Source organism: Saimiri boliviensis, chromosome 5, assembly GCF_048565385.1.
Source record: "Saimiri boliviensis isolate mSaiBol1 chromosome 5, mSaiBol1.pri, whole genome shotgun sequence".
Lineage (NCBI taxonomy): Eukaryota > Metazoa > Chordata > Mammalia > Primates > Cebidae > Saimiri > Saimiri boliviensis.
Window position 1 is genome coordinate 7,603,045 of NC_133453.1, and position 18,734 is coordinate 7,621,778.

The following is an 18,734-nucleotide window of genomic DNA, read 5'->3' on the forward strand; positions in this document are numbered from 1 at the left end:
GGATGGAGGGAAGGCAGTTGCTTGGATGGATGAGAAGGGCCAAAGGAAGGAGCTGTGGACAGACTTAATCACATCAGCGGCAACAGAGACAAATGTCATGGGAAAAAGATTGAGGGTGCATGAGATTGAAGAGGTAACTGAGGAGAAGTCTTAGGGAGGAAGTCAGAGAAGCCAAAAGGCGAGGATTTGAACAGCACATTGCAGATATTTGAAGGTCGGCAGTTTTAAGGCATTCACTCCACGTGGCTTCTATTTCTAAATACACGTGTTCACCTGTGTTTTCTTACCTCAAGACTGTTACTCAAAGTCAGTATTTATTCTTGCTCTGTGCCGGTAATTTGGGTACCTTCTATTTCCAGGAGGAAAAGCCCTTCTCATGATCTCTAAACATAGAAATGGGAAGCGTAGGCTCTGTCAGTCATATGAAGACCTGAGATGGCGTGGACTATGTGACTACAAATTAATAAAAAGGATTGTGACCAGCATAACCCGAACCCATCTGTCACAAGAATACCTGAGGACGCAATAACTTCATCATCTTTATTCTACTCTCTCTCCTTCTTCCCTGTGTTGTGTTACAGCTGGGTCCAGCACTCATTTCTCCCCACTCTGTATTACCACATGTGATGTCTCAACCACCATGGATGCCCTTGAGGGCAGGAACTGCCACATTTATCTTTCAGTCCTCCATGGGATCTGCCCAGTGCTTGTCACACACATTTGTCGAATTGAATTAAATCATCATGTTCAAAGCAGTCTCTAAGACAGCTGTACTTCTGTGTCAATGATGTTCCCCGAGGCCCAATGTGTTTTTAGATTTTGACTTAGAAATCTCTTCAGAGACATGTAAAAGAATTGGTCACATACATTTATATCCATATAATATTTTTAGTCTTAAATGGCATTTGTCCAATACAGTAATCAGTTTCCAAGATGGCTTCCTGGTACTCACACTCTTGGGCAGTCTTTCCCCACACTTGGGCAGGATTGGCTTGTGTGCTTAATAATAAACCACGAGGTCAAAAGATCGAGACCATCCTGGTCAACATGGTGAAACCCCATCTCTATTAAAAATACAAAAAATTAGCTGGGCATGGTGGCGCTTGCCTGTAATCCCAGCTACTCTGGAGGCTGAGGCAGGAGAATTGCCTAACCCAGGAGGCAGAGGTTGCGGTGAGCCGAGATTGCACCATTGCACTCCAGCCTGGGTAACAAGAGCAAAACTCCGTCTCAAATAATAATAATAATAATAATAATAATAAACTATGCAAAGATAATATATCACTTCCAAAATTAGGTTATAAAGACTGTGATTTTTGTCTTGGGTGCTCTTGCTTGCTCATTCTCTCTCTCTCTCTCTCTCTCTCTCTCTCTCTCTCTCTCTCTCTCTTCTCTCTCTCTCTCTCTCTCTCTCTTCTCCTCTCTCTCTTTCTCCCTTTCTCTCTCTCTTTCTCTCAAATCATCATCTCTGAGGGGATCCAACTGTCATGTTTTGAAGACATTCAGAAGTCCTATGGAAAGGTCATATGGTGAGAAACTGAAGCCCTTCATCTACTACCCTGTGAAGAACTGAGGTTTCCCAAAAACATGTGAGTGAACTTGAAACTGAGGCTTCCCAACAACATGTGAGTGAGATTGGAAGTGGCTCCTTCAGCCCCAGTCAAGCTTCAGCTAAGATCACAGCCTAATCAACATCTTGTCTGAAACCTTTTGGTAGACCCTCAGCCAGAACCACCCAGCTAAGTTTCTCCTGGATCTTTGACCCTCAGAAACTGTGAGAGACTAAATGTGTGTTGTTTTAAGCTGTCAAATTTTTGAGTAATTTGATATATAGCAATAGATTACCAACATGCCCAAGTTGATTATTAATCTGATTCATCAGATTTATTTCCAAATGTCTTTTAGATATTTCCAACATCAAATCCAAGGGCAGATGTTTGCCACCAGTATTGAGAGTCAAAGTAAAATAAAACAAAACAAAACAAACAAACAAACAAAAACCTCATGGATTCTGAAAACAATTCCTAAAGAAAAGCTCATGAAAACATTTCAGCAATGGTCATGCCATTATAATAACTGCATGTTCTCCCAAAGTGACAACTTGGATGAGATATAAAACAGGCATTAAAATAAAATCAAGCGTCAAGTTAAAAGCCCTAGCACTTCAAATAAACTGGAGTATGCCTAATGAAGGTCAGACTTTGAGCTCATTGAAATGTTAATATCTGTGTTATTCATTTTAATGGGGAATGCTGAACATCAGGTGGATTTTGCAGCTCTTCTGGGAAGCAGCATGAAACAGGCACAGGTTTTAGATTCTGACAAATCCGATTAAAGTCCTACATTGGCAATGTAGCCACAAGCAAAGTACAGAAACTCACTAAGCCTCAATTAGCTCACTTGCAAATGGAGAAGAATATAGTCCTACCCCACAGAAGGAGAAAATTATGTTACAATTAGTATAGGGTAGGTAATTTGCATATGCCAATTAATGCCATGAGTTCTTATTGCTTTCTTCATCTACATAAGCAGGTAACACACTTGGTTTACAGGGCTATCGCAAGGACCAAATGAGAAAACTTATCTGTATAGGAGAGGGACAAAATAACTTAGTTTCATCCATTTGATGAGAAGTTTGGTTGAATATGGCAAAAAGAAGATCATTAGGTCCATTGTATGCCTGTATCAAAATATCTCATATACCCCATGTATATATATATATATATATATATCTCCATAAAAACTAAAAATATTCTTAATTAAAAAAGAAGATTATTAGAGTTCATCCTATTTTTTTAAAATGCTCCAGAGTATGTCAGGAAAAAAAAAAGTCAATGCTTATTTCCTGAGCCAGATTTGATATTTTGATTCCTGGTAACTTTAAGTCAGTTAGTGCCTCAAGGTTACCTTTTCAATAATTTGCAAAGCAAGTTTATATATTACTATTCTTTTCATTTTTACTTAAAATATTTTGTATTTCAGAGATTTAACTCCCATGGAACAAGAAACAGCTATAAAATAGGATTTCTCAGGAGTCCAGATTGATCAGAAAAGGATCTGGTGGCACAGCAGGAAAGAGACAACTTACCAAGTGATCGATCATACAATTGTTCACTTATGGACTCATCTGGAATGAGACCTGCAACACAGTAATAATCATAAGACAAGACTCCTCTGACTACTCCAGAATGTTCTGTGGCTTTATTATTAATGCCACAAATATACTTCTTAAGCAAAGATGCAGTGAGAGATCACCTCCGAGTTTTGTTGCCATCAGCACTAATAGGAAAAACACCTCCTAAGTCATAGAGCACTAACCCAACCCACTTTGTATTAAAGGCCACACAAGAAAAGGAAGAAGGAGAGCCCTTTCTCCCTGAACCAAGACACTCAAGGAGATGATCAGCTCTAGTGGTATGGCTGAAGGATGACAGAATTAACCCTGTTTAGTTCTGATTCTCCCAGCTACACATTCCTAAGGGGAAAACCAATACCAGCTCTGCTCACTTGGCAGAGATGTTGGTGCCATCAAATGGAATTAGGGATGGAAAAGCCCTGTTGTGAATACAAAGGAATATCTAAATAAATAGTTGTATCATTATTATCTAGTGATAAGAAATGGGCAAAAGCAAAACAAAATGTTAATTTTCTATGACTGTAATTGTTCAGTTTATATACATATATATTTCTAGTTTTAAGTGACTCGCTAACAAAAAACTGCAATATGAAGTTATTTTAAGCAAAAAACTTAAATAAAATATCTTAACTTACCAAATGGATAATTGTTTCTCCATTTATGAGATCCCAACATGTCCCCAAAAATCATCTAAAGAAATGTAGGCGTCAGGATGTGTCAGCACATGAAAGAAAAAGGAAAGACACTGAAAAATGTAAATGTCACCTGGAAGCCTCTGATACAGGCTATATAATCCATTTTTAATGAAATAGGCAATACATTATATTAAATAACTTTATATGGTGTCAAACACATAAGTCTAAAAAGCACATGGGGAAGAGCAACCTATGTGAAGTTTAAATTGCCCACCGATCTTTCCCCTAGACTGAGAATGTACTCCCAAACATTGCCAAACCCCAGAAAGGCAAAACTCTGTTACACAGACTTGCACAAAGACTAAGTTTAGGTCAAATTTTAGCGTTTTCTCTCTACAAAGTCATCATAATATGTTCAGTAGGAAATGTTGTCCACAAGATGTTTTTATGAAACCACTCAAAGTCCATGCAATCATCACAAAGGGAAGTGGCTGCTTGGCTCACAGTCTTCCTACCAAGAGTCTTGGCAGGCTGCCCTCTCCATCCTGAACAGTCACAGGTAGTCTCTTGGCCTCCATCACAGTGATTGGACCAGGAACACATACCAAGGCAATTTAAGAAAGAAATAATACTCTTCTCAACAAATAGTGCTGATACAACTGGATATGCACATGCAAAAGAATGAAGCCAGACCCCTTCCTCGTATCGTATGCAAAAATCAAATCAACATGGATCATAGACCTAATGTAAGACTGCAGAAGTGACAAAATAAAAAATAGGTAAACTAGACTTCATCAATATTTAATTTTGCTCTCCAAAGGACATCATCAAGAAAGTAAAGGACAACCCACAGAGGGGGGAAAATATTTCAAAACAATTCAATAAAAAGACAAATAGTGCAATTAAATCATAAGCAAGGATTTGAATACACATTTCTCCAAAGAAGATGTACAATGGCCAATCATTAGTCATTAGAAAAATGTAAATTAAACCGTGATGAGAGCCAGGCACAGTGGCTCACGCCTATAATCCTAACATTTTGGGAGGCTGAGGCAGGCAGATCACCTGAAGCCAGGAGTTGGAGACTAGCCAGGCCAACATGGCAAAACCCTGTCTCTACTAAAAATGCAAAAATTGGCTGTGTGTGGTGGCACACATGTGTAGTCTCAGCTTCTTGGGAGGCTGAGGCACTACAATTACTTGAACCCAGGAGACAGAGGTTATAGTGAGCCAACACTGTACCATTGCACTCCAGACTAAGTGACAGAGTAAGACTCTGTAAAAAAAGCAAACAACAACAACAACAAAACCCTATGTTAGAATGGCTAAAATAAAAAAGACAGGCACCAACACACATTGACAAGAATGTATAGAAACGGAAATCCTCATACGTTACTGGTAAGAATGTAAAATGGTACAGCTACTATGGAAGAGAGTGTGGCAGTTCCTCAAAAAGTTAAACACAAAGTCACTATATGGTCATTAAACATAGAGTTACTATATGATCCAGGATTTCTGTTCCCAAGAGAATTAAAAACGTGTGTACACAAAAACTTGCACATGGATGCTTCTAGCATCATTATCCATGATAGCCAAAGAGGGAGAATAAACCAAACATTGATCAACTAACGAATGGATCAGTCTAATGTGGCTCCATAAAATGGAACAATAGGAATGAATAAGGCACTGATGTGTGCTACAACATGGACAAACCTCCAAAACATGATGCTAAGTGAAGCAAGTCGTTCACAAAAGAACACAGGCTGTATGATCCCATTTGTGTGAAGTGATCAGAATGGACAAATCCATAGACACACAAAGTGGATTCGTGGTTTCCAGGCATTGGGAGAAATGAGGAATAGACAACGACTGTTATTGGGGTCACTTTTCAGCATGATGAAAGTGTTCTGGATTTAAATGGCGGTGGTATTTGTGAATATAGTAAAAACCATTGAACTATACACATTAGAAGGGCAAATTCTATGGTATGTAAATTATCTCTCCACCAAAATGTATTTTAAAAGGGGGAATCAAAACATCACATTGTACACAGTAAATATATAACATTTAAGATAAATTAATAATAAAGTTATAAATGTATAAAAGAAAGAAAAGAGGGGACACTGAAGCCAGGCCAATAGGAGGAATGCCAAGAGGTTTCCCTGACTGGCAGTAGAGGGAAATGCCTCCTTTTCCCTCTAAGTACAGAGGACAGAAGTCTGGAGTAGCTCGGGGTTCTACTTCCTACTGCAAGGAAAATGCCTCTCTGCAGTAAAGGTGGGCGTGGAGTCGGGGAGACACAGTGACAGAGAGAAAGAGAAAGAGAGAGAGACAGAGAGAGAAGAAGGAGGAGAAGACTGAGGAGGCAGAGAAGGAAGACGAAGGAGAGAGAGAGGGAGGAGGGAAGGGAAGAAGAGAGGGAGAGAGATAGGGGAATGAGGAAGAGGAGGAGAAGGGAGGGGGAGAGGATAGGGGAGACAGGGAGAGAAGGGGGAGAAGAATGTGGCACATACAGGAGGGAAGGACACTCAGTCGAGTTGTCCATGAGGCCAACTTCTCTCCTTCCTTTCTGGGAATGTGTTCCAGGGAACTATCCGGTTTTGGCTTAGACTACTTCTAGTTGAATATCTACCTTTCTAAATGAAAGGCAGTAAATAAATTAAATGTCTGTCACCCCTCCCTTGAGCTCAGAATTCCTGTCATTATTCTTCCTCAGTTTCTTTCTTTTGGACTATTTTGGGTCTCTTGTCTGAAACCCTAGCTGACTTCATACTATCCATTCCAAATCAGAAGGATTTGTCTAAAATCAAACTCACTTATTAGAAACTGAAGAAAGAAAGAGAGGGCACCAACCTACAATTGTACTAAATTGTACCATTTCAGCATTGTACTCTTGTGGTGCCTGCACCATGATGAGGCTGAGCCTGCACCATGCTTATGCACCGTATGGAAAGCTTTTCTCCTCTATGTGTTTCTCTTTCAGGACTGAAAAAGAAATAATAAAAACTACCAATAATTCACATATCTATTTGGTTAAGGACAAGAGAATATTTCCAAATTTAGAAATTTATTTTCTCAATTTTTTATGGTTACTATAACTGTTAAAATTATGTCATGGAAAGTCCAAACATTTTATATTCAGCTCTCTTATTATGTCCTTACCAGACTTACTCTAAGTCCTTATTAGTCATAATTTGGATTTTGGGGCTTATTTGCCATGACTTCCATTTTTCTTCACTTTGTATTTCTCTTTCTGAAAATTCTTCTACATTCTCTAAATGTTTTTCATGTGATCTTTATTTTTATTGCTCTGGGAGGTTTTTTTAGTTTTATTTCTTCTATTTCTTCCTTCCAACAATAATTTATTTGTTCTATGACTAAATTTATCATAGTCTATTATCTTTCATATTTATAATATTATCACTTTTTTCACTGAAAATGATTATCAGCCGTTCTCTCCTTTCTTCTCTTCTTCTCTGTTTCATGTAAGAAATTCATTTCAGAGTTTCCAGGAATTACTTAAGTCTCTATCTTCTTTCTTCTTCTTCTTTTAAATCACAGAATTTTTAAATTTGAGCATTTTTTAAATAGATTTGCTTAAAATATTTTATGATCACCTAATCTTTCAGGACACGCAAACTGGAAGTTTATTTTAAGATATAGTTTGTTCAAAGGGCTAACTTAATATCTGAATCTTCTTAGAAAACTTGGAATTGGAAGAAAAGAAAGTGGTGTTCACTATGCAATTCGAAAGTTGCAACAGATTTGTGGGCTTTCCAAACAGTTAGAACCCACTAAATCAGGGGTGGAAGAGGGGTTAACTTAGCTACTCATTTAGTACATTGATTTTGTGTTAAAGGTCATAAAATGAACCAGAATCTATTTCTTTCAACATTCACTCCTAAGCCCTAGACCCAGTTAGCATTCTCTCTCACCTCTTATTTATTTCATATTTACTCCACATGTTTTCTTACCTAGTTCCAATCTATTCATCATCTGATTCTGTCACCATCCTCCACTCCCAGCATACACATACTTAAAATCCCTTTGATAGCCCCGGTGTCATTAGGATAAAGCCAGGCATCCTCAACAAGACCCTCAAAGTCATCTTGACTGCTCATGCTCCTCCGGCTCCACCTTGTGCCTCTCTCCCCATGTTTTTGTTTGTTTGTTTGTTTGAGTCGGAGTCTCACTCTGTTGCCAGGCTGGAGTGCAGTGGCCTGATCTCAGCTCACCGCAACCTCCATTTCCTGGGTTCAAGCCATTCTCCTGCCTCAGCCTCGCTAGTAGCTGGGACTACAGGCATGCCACCACGCCCAGCTAATTTTTGTATTTTTAGTAGAGACGGGTTTCACCATGTTGGCCAGGGTGGATCAAGAGGTCAAGAGATTGAGATCATCCTCTTCACATCATATTCTTGGCCATTTCTTCCCCAGTTTTCTTGCATTTATGCAAGTATTTAGTGAGCTGTATCAAACATTGTCCTAGGCTGACAAAAACAAACATTTCCTGCCCTCTTGAGACGTACAGTCCAGGAAGGAAAGCAGGCAATAATCAGTCAAATGTATAATATAATTTCAAGGCAAAACTGTATATATTATTAATTTTACAGTATGATTGCAAATCACTTTTAATGCAGTTGAGGAAAAATAAGGTTCCTGCCACCCACTGAGTATCCCAGTGCCAGGCCAGACCCTTCATGACCATCAACTTACCACATTCTCTCAACAACCTATCAGGTGGTCTTTATTATTGCTGGCATTTACCAGATGAAGAAGCTGCGGATCATGAGGATTAAATGATGGTCAAGTATCCTGACCTGGACTGCAGAACTGGGAGATAGTTTTGAACACTGGTCCTACAAATATGTCCTTCTTGATTACACTAAACCACGGTGTCAGGGAGCCACATACTTAGGTCTGAAACTTCAAAGGTTTGCTCATTGTTACTTTAAGGCCATTTCCCAAATCCCAGGGAAATCAAGAGAGAGAGAGAAAGAGAGAGAAAGAGAGAGAGTGAGAATGAGAGAGAGAGAGAGAGAGAGAGAGAGAGAGAGAGAGAGACAGAAAGAGAGAGAAAGTGTAAGAGCAGAAGAATAGTCTGGGAGAAGTAGGGGATGTGGACAATGAGGCTGTAAGTGTCCAAGAGAGAATCCCACAGAGTCAGCAGAGTTCTGCGTCCCCAAGCCTGGGTGATGATCCAGCCACCCAGCAAACCACTCTGCTTTTCACAAACCCACACAGAACCTAAGAGATGTGGTCTGGGAAGAGACAGGGCCCCAGTCATACCTCCTCACTGCTGTAAGACTCAGACGTGGAAGAGGACCAGCTGCAGCGAGCACGCACGCCCTGCACCTGCTGGCCAGATACCTTCACGGTGCTTCTGCATACAGCTGTGGGCTGGAAAAGACAAAGTGGTGAATTCTCTCTTCAGCTGCTCATGGAAAGGGTTACCCTCCATCCAGTAAATCAAGCAATACTGTCAGGTTTGATGAAATGACGAAGAAAGAAAAACTTTGCAGAGGCGTTTTGTTTTTCCAAAATGAAAATTCCTCAAGACTGAAGCAGAACCAAATGGAATATTTAAATATCTCTTTGGTGTTTGACCCATTACAAGTCTCTAAGAAAAGCAAACATTTCCGAGTGCTGAGTGGGCTTCCCTAAGTCAATTCTCATTCAGACAAAAAGAAATGAGGAAGAACCCCACAGGACTTCACTCTCTTCTCCTTTGCCCTCAGATTTCATTAGAAATAGAAGCTTGTGGCACTTTGGTATGAGTCCTTTGTAAAACAGAGTCACAGTGAATAGTTTCATCAAACAAATAAGAAATTAAACAATCCTCTTTTAAAGAACAAAACCCACAAGCTTGCACCTCAGATTGCAAACACTTTGGAAAGCAAATTTTGGACTGCAGGCATTGCCCTGTTCAGATGGGATTAATGCTCACGTGTGTTGATTAAGTGTCTGTGGAGACCAAATGTATTCCACCTTAGATGCCAATCCACCATGTTGACTTCTCATTAACCTATTTCTGGGAATCCCTCTAAGAGTTCCACTTTCACATAAATACTGTAAATCCTGGCCTTAGGTCAAATCCCCTACAGAACATAAACCCTGGGTCTGAGAGGAAATGGCATGGGGATCCATGGTCTCACCTCCACCCAAGACATGGGTCGTGTTTGTAAGTCCCTATGAATTGTTCTTGTTTGTTTGGTTTGTTTGTTTCCTGAGAATCTGGATTTGGCAGCCTCTTTCTTCAGCCTCTCGGCTCCCTTGGCCTTTGCTGTTAGGTTTGCATGGGCCTGCTCACCGTGGAACAGTACCTGTTCTGGTCATAAGAGACACAAAAACGAACATGCCATGTTTCTGATCTCACTGAGCCTGAAATAGTAGGGAAGGCAGATGCTGTTCAACAGTCAACTGCAAAAGAACACGACACGTGCCGGGAACACAGTCAGTTTGAGAGAGAATTTTGTAAGAGAATTTTAAGTATGTCTGGGATTTGTCTTTGTTGGCTTCTTTATACTCACTTTTCCTGATACAAATTCATCCTCATGTTAAAGAGCAGGAAACTGAGGCACCAGGGATTAAGTAATTTGTCAGGATCGCTCAGGATCTCAAACTCCACAGATCAATGCTCAGCCACTGTGTGACACTTCCCCCACCAGGTGATACTGGGTCCACACAGTTAGTGATGTGGCCAAATGCCAGCCAGGCAGGGGCCGAGTTCTTTGTGTGACTCCAGGTGATAGAAGTGAGGCTTTTCCTTTTGTTAGTTTCTGGGTCTGGTCTCCTTCCACTGTACTTACCACATAGTAGTCCCTCTGGAAGGCACACGTAGAGGGATCTTCTCCAGAATCCCTCCTGCATGTAGTCTCCCGAATGCTGAACTCTAAATTCATGACCAAGTTGTTCTCATCCAGGACCTCAACCTTCACAAAAATAAAGTATCGGAGTGTGATCAATGCATTTCTGAAGTTTATGATGCTATAAACCATTCTTTCTGCCCCATGAGAAAAAAATTACAGAATCGTCCACCATGAAAGCAATAAATTATCTTAGCAATCACTGACTTCTATGCCTTCCTTCTGCAGACCAGAGAATAAAAGTGACTTACCAAAGTTGTACATAGTTTAGTGACAAAAATGAAAACAGAATGTAGGTGTTCTAAATGCAAGGCCAGTATTGCTTCTAACACTTTAACAGTGACAACTGATCCTCATTATTTGTGAATTCCACACTGGTGAAATCACCTACTCACTAAAACTTATTTGTAACCCCAAAATCAATACGAGTAGCACTTACTTTGGCAACCATCTATGGACATGTGCAGAATGACAAAAACTTGAGTCACCCAGCGTGCACGTTACCAACAGAAGCGGACCAAGGAGTCATTCTGCCTTCTTGTTTCCGCTCTCATACTGAAAACAAGTGTGCTTTTGTATGGTCTATTATAGTGGCTTTTTTAAAATTTTGTGGTTTTTGTCGGTCACTTTAGTGTTTAAGATAGCCTCCAAGCCTGGTGTGGAAGAACCCACTAGAGTTCTCAAGCACAAGGCTGTGATGCCCCTGACACGGAAAATATGTGAATAAGGTAAGCTTTGTTCAGGCAGGAGTCACAGTGCTGATGACCATGAGTTCAATGTTAATGAATCAACAACATATATTAAATTAAGCATCTTTAAGCAGGAACTCACACACACATGCAAAAAACCCATTGATGGGTTGACAAAAATGTTGTGACCTGAGGCTCACAGGAATTGAACCTTTTATTTCCTGTAGGAGCAATGATTCCATGTTTGCTAATTCAGTGTTCATGGTGATCTTATGCAACATAACTACTACAAATAAAAGAATCAACTGTGCATATTTCTAAGTGTCATTTGCCTAAAAGACTGCTCCATAATTTCTTAATAATTCCTGAAATAAATAATTAAGCAACAAGTGCATCTATGCAGTACAGACTATTCTCCAGCCCCAGCTTCCTTCTTGAGCAGTTCTAATCTGTGAATGAATTTAAATGATTTTATACTCCTTTCCACAAAGAAAAGTTGTCTCAACTTCTTGACAAATCTGGGGAGTTCTGAGGTCATAAAGTCCAGTGACTTATTGAACGCTCACTGTGAGTTCAGCACCAGAGGCAGAGCAGGGAAGATGCCATGTGGCTTAACTTCCAGAGAAAGTGCCACGCAGTGGATGCATCAAAGAAAACAATACAAGATCATCATCCCAGATAGTTATGGAACTATCAAGAAAAACAAGACAATGGGGGTGAGGGAAGGAAGAAGCTGCTTTAGAGGAAAATGCCAGAAAAATCCTCCTAAAGAAGGCAAATTTAAACCGAGCATTGAATGATGGGAAGAAAAAGCAGAGCCAATGTCCTGGGGCAGGGAGAAGTCTGACTGTTGTGGCTGGGGCAACCTGACCAAGATGGGATCTATACACTGTAACTTCAGAGCAATGGGGAGCATCAGGCAAGGTATGGTCTTGGAGCCCATGGGAAGGTGTTTAGATTTCATTCTCACTGCAGCAAGATGCTATCAGAGGGTTTTAAGAGCTGCACCTGAATCACCGTGGCTGCCTCAAGGTAAACAGATTAGGGCCGGAACAAGGGGGCAGCAGGAAGCCAGTGGGGAGCCCACCATGGTCCATCACCTAACACCCCCAGGATCCAAGTCACTTCTTCCCTCTTAGTTTCTGAACCCACCTGGCAGCAAACTGAAGTCAGCAACACATTGAGCCTACTGCCCTGGAGGAGAGAGATGGAGGCAGCACTCTTTCTGTGAGAGGGGGATCTACTTACAAGTAGGGAATAATAGGCACGTGCAGAACATTTTGTTTTGTAAAAAAAAAGTGGCAAAATCCAAGCTTAGGATGGGGATCTTTATGTTTCCTGACATAGGATGCATAATGAGTGCTGATAAAAGTAGAATTTTCTGAAAACAAGTAGAAATAAAAACCTTACCATCAATTACTACCTCATATATTTATAATTTTAATATATTGGATGTTAAATCTGAATCTCATTAAAAAATGAAAACCTCTCCCATCGACTGAAGTCTGTTGTGTGGGACCCTCCACTGCAGAGCATGCTGCAGCAATTCACCCTAATGCAACCTGATAAAAGCAAGCTGGCAACACGAAAGCTTCGCTGAAAAGGTGAAAATGTGGGCTTTTTTTGGGGGGGTTACAGATTATTTTTTGAGTTATGAGGTGATTTTGCAAACTCTTCTGCATCTTTAAGGGTTCTTACAAGAATAGGGAGAAACACCTAATATTTTTGCTGTTTCATTTAAACTCACTTTCTGCCAGTAAATTTCTATGCTGTGTTATTCAAAAAACATGGGACAGCCTAAATGCTCAACAATAAGAAATCGACTGGAGAAAATTAAAAACCCAGCATTACTGCTGAAATATGGTAATTTATGATCAGTGTTGCAGTATGGCCCTATTTTTCTTTAAAAATATACTTTATACCTTCATATGGAGAAAAAAACTCCGAAAGCATATCCTCTCATGGGTTTATAGTGTGTCTCAGAGAAATAAATAATGAATGTTCTTCTTTTTCATTTTCTCTTTCTTGTGTTTTCTGACTTTTTCTAATGACTATATTTTAGTTTTTATTTTTTAAAAGAAATAAAAATATGTAAAAATAAAAGACCCATAGCAATTCCATTTGACAATTGTCATGGTTAATTTTATGTCTCAAGTTGACTGAACCATGATGCCTGGATATTTGGTCAACATTATTCTGAATGTTTCTGTGAAGCTATTCTTTGAATGAGATTAATATTTAAATCAGTGGACTCTGAGTAAAGCAGATAACCCTCCATTATGCGGTGAGTGCATCAAATCAGTCGAAGCCCTTAATAGAATAAAGACAGAAATCTTACCATCAGAAAGGAATTCTACCAGCAAACTGCTTTTGGATTCAAACTATAAATTGTACCTGAATCTCCAGGCTGCTGGCCCACCTCCTCAGACTTTTTTTTCCTTTTGGACTTGCCACCCTCTGAAATTGCATGAGGCAATTCCTTATAATAAATCTCTCTCTCTCTCTCTCTCTCTCTCTCTCTCTCTCTCTCTCTCTGTCTCTCTCTCTCATATTCATATGCATGCATTTATATGTGTATACATGTCATATTGGTTCTGTTTCTCTGGAGACCCCTCATTAATAGAGTGTCACTGATCACTTGGGTTTTTCAAATGAATCCCTCATTAATGGACAAAAAGTAAAGATCAGAAGTGGCCAGCTGAGAATAATCTGGAAAACCAAAAACCAAAAAATGCAAGTAAGTTGAAAGGTAAAATGAACACATACCAAAAAGGTATGGAGACCTCAAGGACCCCAAACCTCCATGGTTTTGCTTCCAAATGTGCCTCAAATCTGTCTGCTCAGCCATCCTCCCTGCCCTACTTAAGACTCCACACCAGCATCTCACCATGCTCAGCTTCCCACCCCACACCCCACTCCATGTGACAGCTAGAGAGATTGCAATGGACTGTTTGTCCCCGGCCCCAATCCCTATGCTGAAACCCTAATCCCTGATGTGGTATTTGGAGGTTGAGCCTTTGGGAGGTTATTAGGTCTTGAAGGTAGAGCTCTCATAAGTGGGATTAGCATCCTTATAAGAAGAGGTTGGAGAGTTAGCTAGCTCTCTTTCTGCCGTGTGAGGATACAACAGGAAATCAGCAGCCTGCAGCCCAGAAGAGAGGCCTCACCAGAACCGGACCATGCTGGCATCCTGATCTTGGATCTAAGTCTCCTGAACTCTGAGAAATAAATTGCATAAACAATAGATTATGCGCCGCCTAGTCCATTTCATTATGTGTTCATGGCCCAAACTAAGCAGAGATGTTTTGCAAATGCAGATGTCCCCAGGGGCTACCCATTGCCCTTAAAACTGACCCCAGGCTGGGAGCAGTGGCTCATGTCTGTAATCCCAGCACTTTGGGAGGCCGAGGCGGGTGGATCACCTGAGGTTGGGAGTTCGAAACCAGCCTGACCAACATGGAGAAATCCCATCTCTACTAAAAATAAAAAATTAGCTGGGCGTGGTGGCTCACGCCTGTAATCTCAGCTACTTGGGAATCTGAGGCAGGAGAATCACTTGGACCCGGGAGGCAGAGGTTGCTCTGTGCTGTGAGCCGACATCATGCCATTGCACTCCACTCTGGACAATAAAAGCGAAATTCCATCTCAAAAATAAAACAAACTAACAAGAAAAACAGACCCCAAACTCCTCAAAATCATGACCTAGGCATGTCCCACTCATGCCCACCTCTCTGACCTCTCTCCACTCCCACCTTTCTCTCCCAGGCTCGCTTGGCTCTAGCCAGCCTCCCTCTCAAGCCCTTTTGTCCTTCAGGGCCCTCCCACTGGCTCTGCCAGCTCACCTCAATATTTCCTCAAAAGATCTTTCTATGGTGGGAACTTCTTGTCATGCGAGTGAGTCTTAACTCAAAGATGCAGCCTCAGTAGAGATTTTCCCCATCTGACTGCTGCCCAAGACTGGGTCCATCATGTCAACCTGCTTACCCTCCGCTATGCTACTCTCCACTATTGGAAATGAATTTGGTTTACTTAACCGTGTCCTCTTCTTCTTCCCCTATCTTCTCCTTCCTCTCCCTCCCCATCTCCCTTCCCTCTGCCTGATAGAAACTGCTCCCTGTGAAACTACAGCCTGACCTGTTCTCTTTGCTTCCTTCCGCCCAGCACAGGGCCAGTGCCCACTCTTCCTTTCTCTGCTTGTGTCCAGAGGGAACATTCCAAGTGAGCCTACTGTCAAGGTTGGGGCAAGAAAGCCATCAGTGCTAAAGTCTTGTGGTTTTTTTCGTTTCTCATCCTTTTCCAAATTTGGAGCCCAAGAGGTGAACAACTTGAAATCAATTACAAGAATATTTGACCCAGGTCTGTTGGTAATACCCAGTGGTTCTTCACCCAAACTGCACATGAGAATGAGCAGGAGAACATTTAGGAATATGAATCCCACCCCCCAGAGACTGGGATTTAAGGAGTCTACCATCCCTCCTGGACATCAGAAATATTTAAATCTCTCGTGCAATGATAATGTCAGTCTGAGTCAAGAATCACTGGGCTTAATAAGCAAACTTGGGGACAAAGTAGAAGGGCCCAACCGTTTTCCCTACAACCATTGAACTGTACCCCAAAATACTCATGACTAAAGCACATCATGAGTATTTTGCTTTTGACATATTCTTAGAAGTGAAACTATGCAATTGAAAGGTTTAAGTATTTGCTAATTTTAATGTTTAATGTGCTTGTAAATATGCTTAACACACATTTCCAACTAGCTTTTCAAAGACAATTTTAGAAAATTACAAACTCTCAAGCAGTAGTTGTGGTTTCTTTTGCCCTTTGTTATTCTTTTACCTTGTTATTATTCTTTTACCTTGTTATTATTCTTTTACACATTGCTGTTTTAATTCTGCATTTTTTTTCTTTCAGTTAGAGAGGTTGAATGCTTTTCCAAATCCTTCTTAGTATTTTGTATTTCCTCTTTTGTGAGTTGTTTGTAACCCCACTGTTAGTGATCCATTCATTCAACTATCTCCTGAGGGTTTTCCCTCTTAGTGTATCCCTCACGTCTGCTAGGGTAGAGAGAATTGGTATATTTGGAGCCATCTATAGGGTATTTGTAGAAGACATGGTTAATACACACATCATAAATCAAAATATGAAACATTCCCAATAAAATATATATCACCAGGAGAGATCAAAGGAAGAGAATCTCCCTTCCAGGGAGAGAAGAAATAGAGTTCTCAATAAGAGGGCATGGTAACTGCAGCTTGCCCAATGAATTTGAATGATCAGAAAAGGCTAGGGAGAGGCAAGAATAGGCAGACCTCCAGGTAAAGGAGCAGTGTACTTGAGGTGGAGAGGCAACCTTCTTCATGTGCCCATCAAGAGTCATACACATCATGTATAAGTATATTTATTTTTAGATGCATGTGTGGCTGGGCTCAAGTCTGGGTGACTATACCAAGATGGCACATGAGCCAGAACGTGCTCTGGTTGCTGTGCCTTGCAATAGCTCATCCCCACAGGCCAGATTTCCATGGTATGAGTACTTGGTTCTCTTGGGATCTGTCCTCATGCTCAGATTCATCTAATAAACTACTAACTTCCTTCTGTAGTGAGCAATAGCTGAATCAAAAGTAAATTTAAACTGTTCATCTGCAAGGCTGGCAACAAGACCTTGATTCCACACCACCACAAGTAGATTTCATTAAACGCCCATGGAAACTGGCATTTGAAAAACAATAAAAGCAAGGAAGGAGGTTCTCTGTTCTGATACAGAAGCAGCTCAATCTTTGGTGTGGCAGCTGACCAGTGCCTCCACACCACAACATCCAAATCAAGTGACCTCACTCTGACCGTGATCCTGGGACAGCACCTAACAAAAGCATAGCCCAGAGTTTTTATGAACTATAACCAAACTAGAAAAGAAAATGGACCATTTGATTCATTTCCCTGAAATTTGGAAAAGAGTAACTGGGAGTCAGGTTCTGAAGAAGATCAAGCTGAATATGTTGCATTTGGAAACTAGAACTAGGAAACCATGAGCCAACTGCTCTACAGAGTAGCAGAGGGAACAAGCCAAGGGTGAGTCCAGGAGGAATGAGATGAGGGAACAGGCAGAAAAGAAAGAAAGCAATGCCCATCTGGTCTCTGCTGCCTGGACCTTCGGTTGTGTCTTCATTCTCATTCTCATGCTGCCTGGCTGCACAGAACTTTCATTCCTACGACATGCAACTTTATAGAACCTCCCTACCTCCCACCTTAACCTAAATTTGCTTGAAAATGCATCCATTCCTACTTCCTAATGAGCCCCATCAAGACGATAACAAGGCAGTGAAATTACCTGAGGAACAGGAAGAAGGGAGGTGACTTGCTGCTTGTTTCTCATTTCCTTTGAAGGATATTTTTACATTTATTTTCTTGCATATAACAGACTTAGTCACTGGAACCCCAAGTGATTACTCTTTCTCTAGCTCCCAAAGCCAAGAGGAAACGGACTATTACCAAATTGACACAGGAAGGTGAATTTCTTTGGCTCAAAAACCAGATTATTTTCAGTAAGTATTAGGAGCAGAACTGCTGAATTTGAAAGGAGATTCGCTTCAATAAATGAGAAGTTCTTCATAAAACCCCTCAGAAAGAACCACGAGGACTTCAAGTACAAAAGCAAGATGCAGGGAAACAAAGCAAAGTTAGAGAGAAGAATACAGCAGAACAATCAGTCATCAAAAGTGGCTTGAAAAGCCTCGTGACAAAAATTGTAATTAAATCCTTTCTCTGTCAAAGAAAACAGACAGTATGAAGGAGATGACTAACTACTTTCATTTTTAAACTGGAGAAAATTTCTTAAAAGTATATCCAATGAACTGACAAAAGGTAGACAGCATTGTAAGGAGTAGAGAAGACTTCACTGAGCACTTACTCTTTTTAATGAGCTTCTGAATGCCCGAAACAGATACGGACTCAGTGACTGGGAATTCACTTTTGCCACAGAGGCACTGAGGGCGTCCCTTAAGGAGGATGGATCGTAGTCATACACTGGGAAACCTGGGCACACAAGCACATGGGGCAAGGTGAGACGAGACACAGGTGCCAGCGTGGCTCTGCATCATCCAGAGCAGGTGGCCAGGTTGGTGAATACCTTACCTGAGCAAGACCAGTAGTTCGTTCCAAGAGCAAATATAATCAATACCTTCATCATCTTCTTCTCCATTCTGGAAATAATGATTTTAATTGAGAGACAGAGAAAATGTCTCTCTACGTGTTTGGGGATGACAATTCTTGCTAAGAGGAGCTGTCTTTATCGAACACTGGCTGCTTATTTTGACTGCAGCAATCTGTAACTTAAACAGAAACAATTGATCCTGGGGTCAATATTTTCTGCTGACTTTTCCTGTGGAATGGTTCCAGTTTGAGGACAC

The 18,734-nt window shown here is 40.8% G+C and overlaps 1 protein-coding gene across 3 annotated transcripts in view; it reads right to left on the reverse strand.

The window, feature by feature from the left end:
- Window positions 1-18,645, reverse strand: part of SPP2 (secreted phosphoprotein 2) — a 60,041-nt gene extending 41,396 nt beyond the window's left edge. For all 3 annotated transcript variants that reach the window (XM_074398826.1, XM_003936738.4, XM_010347220.3), the window contains exons 1-7: window positions 18,460-18,645; window positions 18,236-18,360; window positions 10,580-10,702; window positions 9,060-9,170; window positions 3,772-3,826; window positions 3,089-3,139; window positions 288-383 (exon numbers count right to left, since the gene is read on the reverse strand). In XM_074398826.1, the coding sequence (XP_074254927.1) occupies window positions 298-383; window positions 3,089-3,139; window positions 3,772-3,826; window positions 9,060-9,170; window positions 10,580-10,702; window positions 18,236-18,360; window positions 18,460-18,526 (618 nt within the window). In that variant the 5' untranslated portion in view covers window positions 18,527-18,645 and the 3' untranslated portion in view covers window positions 288-297. The remainder of the gene's footprint in view (window positions 1-287; window positions 384-3,088; window positions 3,140-3,771; window positions 3,827-9,059; window positions 9,171-10,579; window positions 10,703-18,235; window positions 18,361-18,459) is intronic.
- Between the last annotated feature and the right edge of the window lie 89 nt (window positions 18,646-18,734).